Below are 17,125 nucleotides of genomic sequence, written 5' to 3'. Positions count from 1 at the left end.
GAAACCAAAAATCGAAACGAAACGAAACCAAAAATCGAAACGAAACGAAACGGAATTTAAACAAAACTAATATCAATTTTGACTACATAAAAGTGAAAATAAATTCATTGAAATAAATTTTTGAACCATAAAATATAACTACCTGTATGTTTCAGATTGGCGCTGTAAATTTTTAAGCCGATTATCCGAAATTTCACTTATTTACATAATTATATAATTTTTGCAAATTTCGGATAATCGGCTTAAAAATTTACAGCGCCAATCTGAAACATACAGGTAGTTATATTTTATGGTAAAAGGGGTAAAGACAGTTTTAGAATACGTTTACAGTATAATCATCTTTATATTGCAAGTTAATTTTGTCAAATTACGACGTCCAAATGCATGCTATACATATTAAAACAATTCTTATTATATGTTAGAAACTGGTAACCAACCAGTATGCTCTAAATCACATTGTATTCGATCGTTTAGTTTTTACAATATTTCAAATCGACAGAAAGAAAATTGATGTTAGAATGTGCCCTTTAGTATCATCCTCATATCTCTATCTCTCTTTTTCTTTCTTTCTCTCTCTCCCAAACTTGCGTATATACTTTGCTATGTGATGTCGCTGATAAGTTTTAAGGCATCTCTCTCTCTCTCTCTCTCTCTCTCTCTCTCTCTCTCTCTCTCTCTCTCAAAACGTCTGAATATCTTTTTAATCATTAAATGAAACAAATTAGAAACATTAAAAGGTATAGGAATGTACATCACTTATTTACATAATTATATAATTTTTGCAAATTTCGGATAATCGGCTTAAAAATTTACAGCGCCAATCTGAAACATACCGGTAGTTATATTTTATGGTTCAAAAATTTATTTCAATGAATTTATTTTCACTTTTATGTAGTCAAAATTGATATTAGTTTTGTTTAAATTCCGTTTCGTTTCGTTTCGATTTTTGGTTTCGTTTCGTTTGATTTCGTTTCGTTTCGATTGATTTCGTTTCGTTTCGATTGGTTTCGTTTCGTTTCGTTTGATTTCGTTTCGTTTCGATTTCGTTTCGCACTTTACAGGCGCCCCAATTTTATTTTAAACTGAAAGTATTGTATAAAATATTTCAAGTAGTTTTAAATGGAATAATTTAGGTATGGATTGGCAGCGTTCAGATTTACAAAAATAAAAAAAAATAAAAAAATAGATTCAGTTCATGAAATACATGTACATGTAGTATCCTGGCATTGCCGATGTATGAAAAAATGCCCACTGAACTGAATTACCTGCCCTAAAATCTATTCCGTTTTTCAAAATATTGACTAACTGCATGCTTATAAATAATCTACTTTTTTTTGAATAGCCAAAATAAATATACAAAATTACAATTCAATTGTAATTTTATCAAACACACACAAAAATGTTTCATGTTTAGGTTGGGAACATCCAGTGAAAAAAAAGACCCAAATCAGTTATTTCCTATCAAATCAAATTTTTAAAAAAAAACCCTTTAGTAATTGAAAATTCAATGTCAGTAATTATCAACATTGACAGTCATATAATTCAATAATTATTATATGATCTAAAATGTCAGGGAATGGATCCCATATATGCAGACATAGCCAGGGAGGTATATACTTATTGTTATATTCAGTAGTATATTCTCAGTATAGAACTCTACACAGACAAATAGTCAATAATTGTAATATTAGCTTGCCCGAAAATATTGACCAGTCAATATTTTTTTTATATTGACCGGCTAGGAATAATATCTAGAGAATATTCCCTCTATTTCAATTAGTTGCCTCTGATTTGTTGACTAGTAAAGGATGACGTAAATAACTCTTCGCGACTCCAAAACAATGTGACGTCATAATAAGAAATCAGTCAAGGCAAGTAAACAACGAATGCGCAACGCGATGGTTTGCTATCATAATGGGTATATGGATTTGCAAATTATTGCGAAGTAAAATCAGGTAAAACATCTTTAGCTTAGTTCCTACGGATGGTGGAATATCACCAGTGAAATTTTGATGCCGACGATATTTTGGAAATGAACTTTGCGCAAAATTGAATTCTATGTTGAGCCTATAAAATTACGGCGATCTGTTTTCAAATCCTTTCTTGAATTTTTCATATTTTTTTCATATAACAAAACAAATGATGACTGCGTTTTCGGGCAACAATGATTATATTAGCCCCCGTGGGACGAATATACTGCCCTAGCTCTGCTTCGCGTCGGGCAATATTTCATCCCTTCAGGGGCTAATATAATTAATGTTGCCCTCAACCCCAGTCAATATTTGTATGGTATATACATCCCTGACATAACTAAAGTGGCGTCATAATCAAAATGTGAGAATATATATACATAGCTAGAGCATGTGATAATTAAATTATTGAGTATAACTTGGAATGTATACACAGACAAGTTTACTGATTTTCATTCATTTTTATTTTCATCCTTTTCCAACAGTTGAGCCAAGTCCACAACAGAATCACAAGTCCTGTTAGAATGTTTTTTCAGCTTCAAAAAAACTGGATTCACATCATCCTCGGATTCACTCTCAAAATTGTCCAAGAGAATTTCCACTTTTTTTCGAGACAAAACAGGCGTTACATCTTTCAGTGGCCAGGGCAAATTAAGATGGTGTCTGTGAATCTGTGGGGAAACAAAAGTGCAAAAGAGACAGGCATTCAATATTCATTAATATAATTTGATTTTGTGAGTTTTCTGCTATAATTAGCTATGATCAATATGCAACAACTAGTGACTATGAGGTGGATCTGAGTACCATTAGCAGTAAGGCATTTATAACACTTTCTGGACTCCACCACATACCTGTACATGTACATGTTTTCAGATAATCTTCCATTCTACACACATGTACCTAACATACACATTTTTAGTGTGTGCGTGTGTGAACAGCAAAACATTATTTCATATATATGCATGCATCGATCAACTCACTGCTAAAAAACAGATTTAAAAGGAGGTTCCAAGACATATATATGTATACATTTAGTTCAATCTTATACTCTGATATTTAATTCACAAAAAATTATCTACTAGGATGATTGGCATGCTCAATTTCTATCATATTAATATCTTTTTGATTTAATTCCTCAAAGCTTATAATTACTTTGAACAGTTTGCCATCAGAGCAGTGCCAAACAATCCCCTCGACTAGTCCTTGCTCTGTGGAAAACCAAGTTTGGATTGCTGGGAGAGAAACTTCAGGTGGTTCCGACAAAGTGATGGATCCATGAATCACCAGGAAATGAAGCGGATCTCTTTTGCTGCCTATATCTGGAGGCAAAATTAATGTAAATTATAATACATGTAAACTCATGTACACTGTATATGAATTGAAAAAAGTAAAAATTATATAATCTTAGCAGGACCTCCCTCAGCCTCCCCCCCCCCCCCCCCCCCAATTCCCAACCATCATATATGTTCACCAGGATATGAACTTGGTTGGTCACATGATCAAACCCTGTGGAGCCCAAAGGGCATCTCAGAAGATCGTGTGACCAACCAAGTTAATTCATATCCTAGCTGGTGAACTTTTTAACATTGCTGTTTTATATCACTTAATATATTTACATTTGAAAGAGGCAAATCGTTCAGAATTTTTAAAATTGCCGTGTTTATATGCCTTCAATAATCCAACCAACAAGAGATAAGAGCGTGTCATAATCATTGTGATGTCATGAGAAGGTTCACACAGAATTGAACATTTTTGCTATTCTAAAGGTTTATATAAGAAAACACATTTGCAAATGTTAAAATATATTTCATTGTTTGATGGTGAAAACAAAAGGACAAGGTACAAGTTCTGAAAACTTTAGAATGCCCTCTCCTAGATAAGACTTCAATATTAGACACAAGTACCGGTACATCAATTGAGAGGTCAGTATATACAAGCACTCACTGTAGTGGCTGAAATTATGACTGTATAGATACCCACACAGATATTAATTCATATGTGTATATATGCTTGTTATAGACAAAAAAAAATGATATTACTGTAAGTTAAAAACAGACCAGATCTTTTTTTGGAACTTCAAAGATGGAGAGGAGGATGAAATAAAGTCATATAAGGAAAAGAAACCAAAGTGTCAGTGAAAAAAAAATACAAATGGAAAGGGAAAGTCAAAAGAACAATTAATTACACAAACTGCAGAGGAAAATGTTTTTTTTTATTTCAAAAACAAGTTTTAAGTAGAATTTTTTTCTAAATACTTTCAGGTACTATTGAAAGTTACATAAGGACTACGTGACTGTATTTCCCTACTGTAGGCATTGGCATTGATGTGTGTTCCTATCAGCTCTGCTGTGTGGCCAAGAACACTCTGTAGAGGTAATACACGGATCTGCAGATGATGAGCCCCACTCACAACCTCCCCCTGTCTGTAATGAAAATGTAACATGTCATCTGAGGACTAGAGGACTTAACAAATTCAGATACAGTTAAATTCTGATTCAATAAATTCAGGAATTGTCATTGATTAAAATTCACAAAGTGCAAAATCACATTCAGTAGTGACACTATAAAATCATGAATACTTGTTGGGGATACATTTGGCTGAGAATTCATATTTTCAACAAACCAAAAATGACATAATTAAATTTCTTCTTTTTTTTTTATATTTATAATTGCAGGAATATGATATGAGTAAAGGGTAACAAAATGTATGAATTGGTCATAATGCATGTATTATATAAAGTAGAATTTTTTCTCTAAGATATGGATTCCTTGCAAAATTGCTGGTAAAAACCAGTACAGTTGTATTGCAACATGAAAAGAAATGTACCTTGTATCGTTGCACAAGTCTGAGTCCATGCAAAGTAAAACAGGATTAAATTTTCATATTTTCTGTACCAATTTTGTATCAGTGAATAAAGTTTTAAAACCAAGGTAAAAAAATTAGGAATAATAATTAATGTCAAGATCATGTGATGGTAAAAGCCAGAAAATAATCGCAGCTGAATTACTAGTATTCTCATATTATCTAAATGCAAAATAAAGTTTAATTAATTAAGGTTCCCCACTTCATCAAGGTTTATACTTTTTTTGACACTACGTACCTCACAAGATGGCAATTAAAATGTTTTTGTTTATTTGTATCAATAGATTTGGTTGAATATCATCCTAGCTCAACTAATGGTATAAGTATCAGAAACCACAGACCATGAGTTCGAATCTTGATTGGGGCATTAATTTTGTTCATTTTGTGAAAACATAACTTTTAATCCAAAATTGCATATTTTTTCCCATACCTGACTTAAATACTACTTATTCATCATACTATCCTACATGATCAAGTAATTTTCTGCTGATTTGAGAAACTGAATAAAGCACAAAGTGTTGGGAATGAACCAGTGACATTTGGCAAAAAGAACTTTGAATGTCCTGACCATAATAGATGTTTTCACAAGCAGGCAATTCTCAGTCAACATAAATTTGGGTAGAAGCTTTAGTCAGAAATTGTACTGTTGATTGATTTTTAAATAGAAGAATAAAGAGAAAGAGCCACTGCATTTAACATTGCTAAAAGCCAAGTTTAAGGCAACTTCCATGGTATGAGAAATTGAGCGGAAGTTGAGACGAGACAACCAAGAGTCAATTCTTGAAGCTAAGCAACATTCAATCTATACTTTACAGATTTAAATAGACTCTGATACCTTTGCAGATGGCAGTTGAAAATATGTAATCATGCCAAAATTGCGGCTCAATTAAATTATCATGATTTATTCAAACAACATAGCAAGGATTGAATTTCCATCAAAATATATCAAAACCCATTAGTTGCATTAAAGAAAGTGTTTAATGAACATGATGAAGGTACCCCACTTACCCCATAAACAATCCAAGAGATCGGTCCAAGTCAACAGCCGAGGCATGCCAGCAATACTGTCGCGAAGTCTTCTCCACTGGAACCCAACCTACATTGTATTGTGTTGTTATAATAAAAGCTCTTTATGAAAACCAGGAATCCACACTTCATAGTTTTTTTTTGTTTGGGGCAATCGAGTTCATTGTACATACATATGCATGCATGTATAAGAATACATGTTTTCCAATTCCTTTCCAAATTGAGGCTTTTGATTTACATATAATATTTTCATATAAAAATTTTTTTCACTAATAAGATAAATCCATGTACTACTATTATAATATTACACATGAAATTATTTAATTGTAATAAGGAAATTTTTTTCAACATGTTAAAAACATTTCTTACTATAATAAGATAATTCTCTGTACTATCTCAATAATGAAGCAGGGAAATTTCTTATACCTTTAATGTCAGGTGCCTAGCTGTTTCTCAACGCATTAAACTTTGTGAATTTTATAAACACAAATCATTTTAACATCATAAGTGATGTCAAACAATAAATTGCAAGTGTCAAATGTGATAAACATAATGTAACGAGATGGGAGAAATAATGACGGACCATACCGGGATTCGAACCCGGACCCCCTGAATCTCTAGTCAGGTGCTCTACCAACTGAGCTATATGGCACTGGTATTTGAACCGGTCTGACTGTCACATTAATAATACAATTAGTCTTTTCTCCACCTCAAATTTTTCTTTGCATGAATGCATTGACCCCTTCCCCCCCAACATACCTGGGGTGTGTCCATTTTGATCTGGCTGAGGATGGCCGTTTACAATAGGGACATCAGAGGCAGGAATCCAATGCTCTGGTACTTGCTAAAAAAAATAAATGCCCTCTTATTTAGTTATTGTTCAAGCTTGTGTGACCTTTTTGCACTAAACATGCTTCAAATTCATATATAGTCATTGTTCTGCCTAGTTAGGCATACTATGAACTTTCTATTTGTAGTAGTTAAGATTATAATGTACTCTTATCCACATTAGAACTATTTTAACAAGACCTTGGACTTTCAGTAGGACAAGGTTAAAAATGACGCTGGTTTTAAGTGAAATATGCACAAATTGTATATTAGTGTGGAATCATTTATATTCGTGGAGGCCATTTTGTGGATTGCTTTAATTTTACATGTTCCTGGGGACTTAATTTCATGTAATCTCTTACACTGTACTAACAAAAGTAATTATTACTTTTTAGCCCTAATTTATTAATTCGTGGAGGATGGTAATTCATGGATTCATGGATGAGACATACCCACGAATTCCATGAAAATGGAGCTACCACGAAATCCAATGATTTCACAGTATGTGCTCAAAAGCCAGACAAATCTTGTTGAAGCACCATGGCTGAGTGGCCCGCAATGAAATAGGTCTTATGTCATATATATAATCGCTGTTTGATACAACTTTCCAAAGTCCAAGCTCTTGTTCACAACAAGCAAAGGGGAATAACTCAATTTTCATATTTTACTCAAACATTACCAGTATTTCAAAAGCTACATTTACAGTTTAATTTGGATCTGCAGATAGAATGAGGTGTAATAAAAGTTGTCATATGAGGCCCAAAATAATTAATGTTTTGTTTCTAGGCATAGGCAACAGACACATCGAGTCAAATGATGTCGCATTGATTCATTGCAGTATTGAAAAGGGGAATAACTCAATTTTTTTTTAAATAGTTAAAATATGAAAATTGAGTTATTCCCCTTTGCAAATGTTTCAATTAGAATCAATTAAGTTGTTATGAAACGCCTGTGGTTAATGAGAGCTTGAACTTTGGGAAGTTGTTACAAATAGCAATGTGACATATATAAAGCCTATTTCATTGCTGGCCACTCAGCCATGGCGCTTTGAAATCAACAAGATTTGTCTGGCTTTTGAGCACATAATATGCAATCTGCGCATATTTCATTCAAAACCAGCATCATTTTTAACCTTTTTTTAATGCAAAAATTAGATAGTTATGTCCTACTGAAAGTCCAAGGTCTTGTAAAAATAGTTCTAATGTGGATAAGAGTACATTATAATCAAAACACTTTCACTACCGTATTTTAGAATTCTCATATTTTACAATATTTGACCAAAAATTATGGTTTAAAAAATTCTAATGTGGATAAGAGTACATTATAATCAAAACACTTTCAATACCGTATTTTAGAATTTTCATATTTTACAATATTTTACCAAAAATTATGGTTTAAAAAATTTGGGAAGGTAAAAATTATAAAGCCCCAGCATAATTCGAAGTCATGACTTACAGATTTGTAGGTAATGCTTCAATCATTTGTGCTACACTGTTGAGTACCCATGTTATACATAGTAAATTGAGTTCGTTAGTGTTTATGTTCACTATACTTTCATATAGAAAGGTATTTTGTATTGGTAAAGAAAAAAATACAAAATACATATACTTGATTTTCATTGTTTATTTTGATAGGAAGTGTGTAACAATGTGGAGATGGCCGATACCACATCAAAAAAATACCAGTCTGGCACATTGTTTACAGATCCTGAAAATTTACAAAGGATGGAGAGGGGGGGTGGGGTCCAGTCCAAAGAATAATTGTGTTGGCAGGGGAAGGGTGGGGGTCCAAGGTCTATTTTCGATAACTTTACTAAGCGAGTTTAACCCCCCAACCCCCTAACACCCCAACCCCATCCAAGATCCCACTGCCTCAAGCCACAGGTTTTGTGTCCATTCTATTTCCACAAATTTGTGGTAATTAATAGAATGGACACAAAACCCATGGCTTGAGACAATGCCCAGATTCATACATGCACATTATAATAATGCTGTATATAATATTTTGGTCAGAAAAACTAAAAATTATTCTTTTAACCTTACCTTAAAATCTTTCTCAATGTCCCATTCAAGTGAGGGCTTAGGTAGATCTTGAGAGCTTTGTTCCCACTTCTGAAGTGAAGACCTGTACTGCTTGAATCGCTTGTCGCCAGCTTTATTTGGTTTCCTGTCCAACCGAGCCCACAACCATGGACGACCTGGATAATCAGTACAAAAGTAGAGTAAATCCATATCTAACATATGTTTGCAAGTACTGTATACGGGGTTATTTTTGCCCAGTGTAATTTTCGTCCTTCTACACTTTCAAACAGTTCCGCCCCGTCTTGAATTTGCCCAGACACGTTTGTATTTACTATGATTTGATTTGAGACATTGGAATTCGCCCAGTCTTAAATTTGTCTACCGACAACCAGGGCAAAAGGGGCGAAAATAAAACGGGGGTGAATATTTCCTTATATACAGTAATCACTCAGACTGCATACCAAAATTAGCTAAACAACATTAGTAAGATAAAACAAATTAATATTTAAAGATCTTAAAATTCAGTAATTTTACAATGTGAATTACAAAAATTTGAGTTTTCCAGGGGAATCTGGACCCCCGACCACCTCATCCCCCTTAGATCCACACATGCAATTTTTAATACCATATTGCAGGTGTGCATAAAAATACCAAATACAATCTATGTAATTCCTTGTATTTGTAAAGGACTATATGCGGTATTATGCATTTCTACTCCCAAAATTGGTTGAAAATAGTTAAAATCGTACTAAAATCATCCAAGTGACATCATAATGTCAAAAATGAAGATAGTCTAATTTTGATGAATTAATGTTTTTGAGCAAATTATGGAAGTTTTCCTATGGTTTTTTGACTGGGAAACATCAAGTGCATGTTTTCTCAAGTACTATTTTATACTATGGTGTGTATAATTATATGAACACAAAGTCATATGTTAAAATCGTACTTAAGCAGACATATGCGCTCCATTGTTTTTTTCGAAGAGTCCCTGTTATTTATTTTTGTTTGTAATACATGTATTGCGTTAATTAGCCCATTTAAGTGACACAATAGAAGAACAGCTAGCTGTTGAAGTATGATGACTAATATCAATAATAATGTGATAGACAACATCTCTATTGTTTTATGAAGATTTGATTTTGATATGATACTATTTAAAATTTGGTTTATTTGGCCATATACAATAATATATGTCCTTTTTATCCTATTTGGGATTATATTCCTACCTATATAATATATCCCATTGAAATTTAATTACATGTAACAGGTTGGGATTTGCACGCAATGACCCAGTTTTTCTGTAACCTTACATTTATAGAAATTGATCTGTCTGTAGATATACCGGTAAGACCTTCTTGAGGATCTATCTTACAAATTGATGGCTTATCGGACAATCTGCTTACCAAAGTCGTTGAATTTGATTTATATTTCAAAGAGTAATTTAAATAGAGCACAACTAGCAAGCAAGCTCTATATAAGAACCAGTGTGTGGGAGAAAGACAGAGCTATTAAATTGACAAATCTGTCAAGAAATTCTTTTGTCAGCAAGCCTATGGGTATTCTCTTTTGAGAAGTGGACAGGCATAGCCTACATCCACTATGTTGGCTATGCCTGTCCACTTCTCAAAAGAGAATAGTCTATGGGGTGTAGTTGACAATGATGCATGTGAGATATGTGTAGTTCAAGCTGCACTCCCCCCAACAGTCAGGCAAATTATCAAAAATATCAAATAAAAAATGTTCACCATTTACACTTTAAATTCATATTATATTACTTGGAGTATCATATATCAAACAGGCTAAATGTGTCCCAAACTGTTATACTCCGTCCCAAGATATCCTCAATTCACATTTTGCTCATAGGCTCAATATTTATGAATACCTCAGGGTTCAAACAATGCTCATTCAAAAGGATGAAAGACCCCTGATTTGCAACACCCCCTCTAGCTTTATCAGGTTTAAATACATGGCTAAAAATATGATGTCGATGGTAATTTTGCATTGCAACAGACATTTAAAGTACCCAGATGATAACGTAGGAAAATAAAGTGAAATAAATCCTATCAATTAAACATTCAAAATATTATATTTTCATGAGTTTATGTCATATAAACAATATTAAAAGAGGAGTTTTAAGTGGCAGTTGGCTACCCGTCGTCCAAGATTTCGCCAGTGTTTTATAGCTGGCCTATATATATTCTATATACTAGACTTTGACCCATGCGTGCACGGGTTGACATTGCATATTATGTCAGGCATTTACGAAATAGATACAACAAATTTGCACACCATGTTGACATTCACAACTCTCGGAATTTTTCATATTAAACGCACTGAGTTAGAGTTATCTCCCGTATTTTCTTAAATGAACGGAATATATAGCAAATTTTTAATGAAAATTCACACGTATTCGTATCATATTGTTTTTTAGTTTATCCATGCAAATGTGATATTGTGGAAACATAAACTAAAGAGCACCCCATGATTCAGCGTAAATGTAATACAATTGTAAGATTGTAAAATCAGAAAAATTCAGACGATTTCAGGATTTTTTAAAGGAATTTTAGTTGATTATTACATGTAACTAGCGAAGCTTGAGAGAAAAAATAAAAACAAATCCGTAATCTTTAGGTACCATTGATGTTTGAAATATATAAAACAAAACATATTACTCTTCCAATTTATCGGTATTAAAGCCCAAATATTTGAGTCTATTATTTTAATATAGTAGTACATGTATAGATTTATCTTATTTTTCAATTTTTTGTTTCAAAAATGTCTAAATCCTAAGCACATTTTTCATAAAAACAATTTATTTTGGTTTAAAATCAATATATCAATTTACTAATATGCAGTTCTCAAAGTAATGTTAGTCCCGTAACATTTTTCAGCAACAAAACACGCAAATGGCAATGGCGGAGTTGCCAATCTCTGTTATTCATGTCTCTGATTCCAAGTGACTTTCCGAATGGAAAAAGATTCATCATTTCCCATTATATACATGTACATGTGTGTATTGCCATAACAAATATGTTTTCATTTCTTGAATTTTTCCAAGTGAAAAATGATTAGTAGTATGTGTCAATAGAGATACTTTGAATACTTTTCTCTCGCCTATTTCAATTGAACTTTTTTTGAAAGTACGTGTTACTATTTTTTAAAATTGAAAATCGTCTAAATGTGCTGCATAAATATCATGGGACAGAGTATAGACAAGACTATAGTATACTTTGGGCTCTTAATTTATCTCCTGTGTTTATCTCTTTCTTCTGGTATTGCAGTAGGTCCCCCCAAGATGGAGTTGCCCCCCCCCCCCACCCACTTTTATGGGACCATGTAAAAATTTGAATTGAAAATAAGGAAATAATCGTGGTGTGAAATTGAAGTTAAAAGTATACACCCCCCACCCCCCCCCCCCCCCAGTTTAGGATTGTGGAAAGTAACCTTTGCCCCCTTTTTTTTTTTTTTTTGGCTTGTCAAGATTTTTTGGATGAGTCTCCCCCCCCCCCCAACTTTCAAAAACGATGCTTCGTGCCTGAACGGGGTTGTAATGAGAGGTCTGGAATAGATGATTATCATTAAAACACGACTTTTCATTAAGCTGCTATCCACCCTATGCGTGTACCTTTAAATTCTGCAATAAATACACAGGTCCCATCCAATTTTTCTGTTGCAATCGACCGCGTTACATCACTCAAAAGCGCCGTGTTTTTTAAAACATCCGACGCAACAACTTTGTAGCCTTGAAATTGTCTTTTATTTGAAGGTTCATTTAGTATTTCAGTCTCAAATACACATGAAACCTTCTGCTGAACTTTTCCACATTTGTCCATCATCCCATGCCAAGTCGGTGTTTACAATTTTTGCTGGGTGCATCGATTTACCCAAAAGGACCCAATAGGACCCAAAAGGAACTGTTGATGTTTATAAAATGCCATAGTTTACAATATAAATGTACCAAACATTGTCTATTTGGGGGAGAGTTGTTTAAAAAAATGTCTTGAAGTGTAGGGTGTTAGCCGCCATCTAAACACGTTTTATTCATTAAAAGGTACTGAAAGGGGCATGGTCACGATTTTGGTCAAATTCTATTTTTCTGATTTTCTTATTTACAAAGCTTTAGGAATGCATTTCTAATGATCAAATGAAATCTGAGAGTCAGTCGTAGAGTTATAAGCAAGATACAGGAAATTTCAAGTCTTTGACATGTAAACAATTAAGGCTCGCGCCCTGTTTTTGTTTGCGTATGTTCAATAGGCCTATTCCAGTAAAAAAAATCTTTTTCAAGCTAATTTGTCAATGTTCTTATTCATTTGAAGCACAAATGGATCTATACTTTTCAGTGTTTACGTCTTTTTAGCTTTACGTCTAGACAATCAAATAGCAATAAGTTAAATTGTTCAATATTAATAATTATAAAGTGAGATATAATTTTATTAATTAACATATTTTATTGCATAAACAAATGGTTCGAACACAAGTTCTTACAACTTGCAAGGTTCTTGTCAAGTATAACAATTTACAGTTGTGTAGTAGTTAAGAATGGAAATGGATATTACTAAAGTGATTAATTGTTGAACGAACGTACAATACGTTCTGTTTGAATTTTGTCTCTTCAGTAATACTGAAATTACTAGAATCTACCACAATCTCTGATAAATTAATGGGATATATATCGGATTGGTCGGGTGTTAATTCCTTGCATTAAATGATATACATGTCTCTGTGGTTGTTTATGAAACACTGCCCCTACAATAAATTAATTACTTACAGTGTACCATCACCTCATATATAATACGTACTGACAGAAGGAATAATTTATCAATAAAAGTAAAAACGGTGACTCTGGTTCTGAAGGTAATATACATTTTTTTTCCCGAATGTCCAAGATACGTTCAACAAAGAGTGTTCAACAAAACTTTTTAATCAATTTAATGACATTAGTGTACCTTTTCATATTAACTATTTCATACAACTTAATTAAAAATGTAAAATCGTTTCTTATGTTCACAGTTATATTTAAGCCTCTAAGCTTTTTGACTTTTTTTATTTATTAATACTCTTTTTAATTACTGTTTCTTTCAAATGGGCTGGATCATAAGAACTCGATCTATACTTATGTTTGTCTGTCGGTATGAATGAATAAGGTGATGGGCTTATAAATGTAGGTATGAATGTTCATGTATATGTTAAACAACAAATTAACTTACAATTTACAATTATACGACAAAATTCAAGCTTATCATTTAATATCTAATTATCCCTTGTCTTGTATACAAAAAATGATAATGATAAATCACTCGATAAACTGGTAAATAAAACTAATATATACTATATTCTATGATTATTTTATAGCTCCACTTCTTGACTTTGTATTTTGGAAAGGGTTTATATAGGCTTTGCCTGTGCCCAAATCATTTGATTACTCAATAAAATATGTTTAAAGACCAATATGTAACTTATGTGAAGCCAACTGAATTGGCGATGAATATCACTATCTGCTTCACTAACAATAAGTACTAAAGAAAAATCTAATTTATAATTTCTTTACATCATAATTTATTTTAAAATTCATATCAATTATACCAGTGGCGTAGCTACCTTTTAATTTACTGTATTAAAAAAAAGGTAGGGGGTCTGGGGGCCCAGGGGGCGAAGCCCCCGGAAGCCCCTGGATTTTATGTTATTTGAATGACAAAACAGCCTTAAAAATATGGCATTTTATAAGCATTATGATTCCAGTAAATATAAACAAAAGTTGCTGAATTCCGAGACAAACATTATTTACCTGGTACTCTTCGAATATTTTCTTTAAAATTTCAAGACCACCGATGCTCTTGGATTTTAGGTTTTAGCTTTTAGATTTACAGGCTTTTGATGATGAGATATTGTCTCAAAATGGTACAATTTTACGTACTGTATGTGTAAGGGAAATGTTGAATTTTCTTTTTACTTATATGTTTTTTCTACTATAAAATGACAAAAATAACATTTTTTATTTTACATTCCTATTAGCCATAGTTTAGTGGAAAAGGCCGTAAAGAAGCCTTATTTGGAACAGAATTGAATTATTTTCGTCCTTTACAAAAATTTTAATTAAATAAAATATAAAATCTTTTTAAAATCGTTCTAAGTAATTCCTTCTGGGTCCTTTTGTGTTTCTTTTGGGTCCTTTTGGGTTCTTTTAAGTCCTTTTGGGTAAATCGATGTACCATTTTTTCTTCCGGTTTCGTCGGTATTGAACAACTTGCACAATTGCATGTCACATTCACTTTAAATATTTTCAATAAATCGTAAACTTCTCAATTTAAATATAAACATTTCATTTCATTTCATAATTACTACTTTGGTTAATTAATACCTTTTGGAAGTCATTAAAGCACTCACAATAAATGTTTACGAAAAATGAAATAGTATTGAATAAAATATTTTTATTCAAAATGTTATATGTACGAAAGCCGAATAGGGCCACATAAAAAAATATTTTTATCTCGTAATTACGAGAAAAGATCTCGTTATTACGAGTTAATTATCTCGTTATTACGAGAAAAGATCTCGTTATTACGAGTTAGTTATCTCGTTATTACGAGAAAAGATCTCGTAATTACGAGAAAAGATCTCGTTATTACGAGATAATTTTCTCGTTATTACGAGAAAAGATCTCGTTATTACGAGATAATTTTCTCGTTATTACGAGTTAATTTTCTCGTTATTACGAGAAAAGATCTCGTAATTACGAGAAAAGATCTATATAAAATGATGCGTTTCTGAAAAAGAATTCGACTGGATCACACTTTAAGTCTATCTTTTTCATTCCAGAAACGTTGATTCAATTTTGATCAATATTTAAAAATAACCACGATCATTATTCATTAATTTCTACATATCAAAATGATTGGATTTGACATTTTATCTGGTATTAATAAAAGGAAAGAACTTTATGTAATTTTTCTATTCAACTTATATATATATTATAATCCCACTCCGAAGTAAATACCAGGTAGTCCTATAGTCGTAAAAACACAGTTTTATAAGTTACAGATCACTTTAATGACTATATAGTTTCAGTCATGGATATGGATACACAGGATTTACCCGAATTTGTGTTTTATATGTTCATACACAACCTACATGTATATTGAAAATAATTGATTTTATATAAACATTTTTGAGTCTGAAAAAAATAACACGTATCCTTCTTAATTATTGACATATAGTTCAATGAATTTTTTAATCAATTTGCTTTGCTAATTCTTCTAAAATTTCTTTAAAACTGCTTGGTCCGATTTTATATCAAATTATGCGTTTTAAACGATGATCACATGTGCTAAGTAAGTGTATATTAATAGACATTGCAGTAGTTCATACACTTTATATAAAATAATAGAATAATGAAACGCGCCATTTCAAAAATAGATCTTTTCTCGTAATGACGAGATAATTAACTCGTAATAACGAGATCTTTTCTCGTAATAACGAGATCTTTTCTCGTAATTACGAGATCTTTTCTCGTAATTACGAGATAATTAACTCAAAATAACGACATCTTTTCTCGTAATTACGAGATCTTTTCTCGTAATTACGAGATAATTAACTCGTAATAACGAGATAATTAACTTGTTATAACGAGATCTTTTCTCGTAATTACGAGATCTTTTCTCATAATAACGAGATAATTAACTCGTAATAACGAGATCTTTTCTCGTAATAACGAGATAATTAACTCGTAATAACGAGATCTTTTCTCGTAATTACGAGATAAAAATATTTTTTTAAGTGGCCCTATTCGTCTTTCGTATATATGTGTACGTATGTCTATATAGAAATATTTTGTTTTAAAATTTTTTTACGAATTTAATGTGGATGCGCTAAATTTGGGTGGAGTGGGGGAAACACAACTAACAATTTTAAGAACATCGATTAAAATTGATGATTTTAATCATTTGTAGCCGGTGTCGGTAGAATATTAACTCAGACCGTGGCCCTATAGTCAAGGGTTCACTTCATTGATATAGATTACAAATACCTGGAATCATTCCGGGCATCTTAATTGTCGTTTGATTCTTTTTTCATACATAAAGAAACCAAGGAAATATTTTTTATTTATATCATTATCTTCCATTAGATAATCTTTATTTTAAAATTGCTTATATTACGATATCGATCGTACATATCAGGGACGTATATATACGCCCCTGTACATATACATGTACATGTATATGTATTATTGATTTGCGTCATGTTCGACTGACGATGAAAATGCATGATTTTGTTTACAATGAAGCGCACTGAAGTAGTTAAATTTTTCGTTCGAATGGAATGTTCTAAACTTTGTATCGAACGTCAATCGTTACACAAGACACGCCCATTTCTTTTGAAACGAGGAAAACAATATTCGTCACAATGCTTTAGGAACC

The 17,125-nt window shown here is 32.3% G+C and overlaps 1 protein-coding gene across 1 annotated transcript; it reads right to left on the bottom strand.

Annotated features, from left to right (window-relative positions):
• Positions 1–2,411: 2,411 nt before the first annotated feature.
• Positions 2,412–12,594, bottom strand: LOC105319095 (RNA ligase 1). Its single transcript, XM_034471711.2, has 7 exons — positions 12,334–12,594; positions 8,730–8,884; positions 6,619–6,703; positions 5,842–5,929; positions 4,278–4,393; positions 3,123–3,289; positions 2,412–2,641 (listed from the first exon to the last, which is right to left on the bottom strand). Exons 1-7 carry the CDS (start codon positions 12,542–12,544, stop codon positions 2,423–2,425), a joined length of 1,041 nt encoding a protein of 346 aa, XP_034327602.2. The 5' UTR covers positions 12,545–12,594; the 3' UTR covers positions 2,412–2,422.
• Between the last annotated feature and the right edge of the window lie 4,531 nt (positions 12,595–17,125).

The sequence above is a fragment of the Magallana gigas genome, chromosome 8 (assembly GCF_963853765.1).
Source record: "Magallana gigas chromosome 8, xbMagGiga1.1, whole genome shotgun sequence".
In the NCBI taxonomy this organism is placed as follows: domain Eukaryota; kingdom Metazoa; phylum Mollusca; class Bivalvia; order Ostreida; family Ostreidae; genus Magallana; species Magallana gigas.
This window is presented reverse-complemented; position numbering and strand designations above follow the sequence as displayed.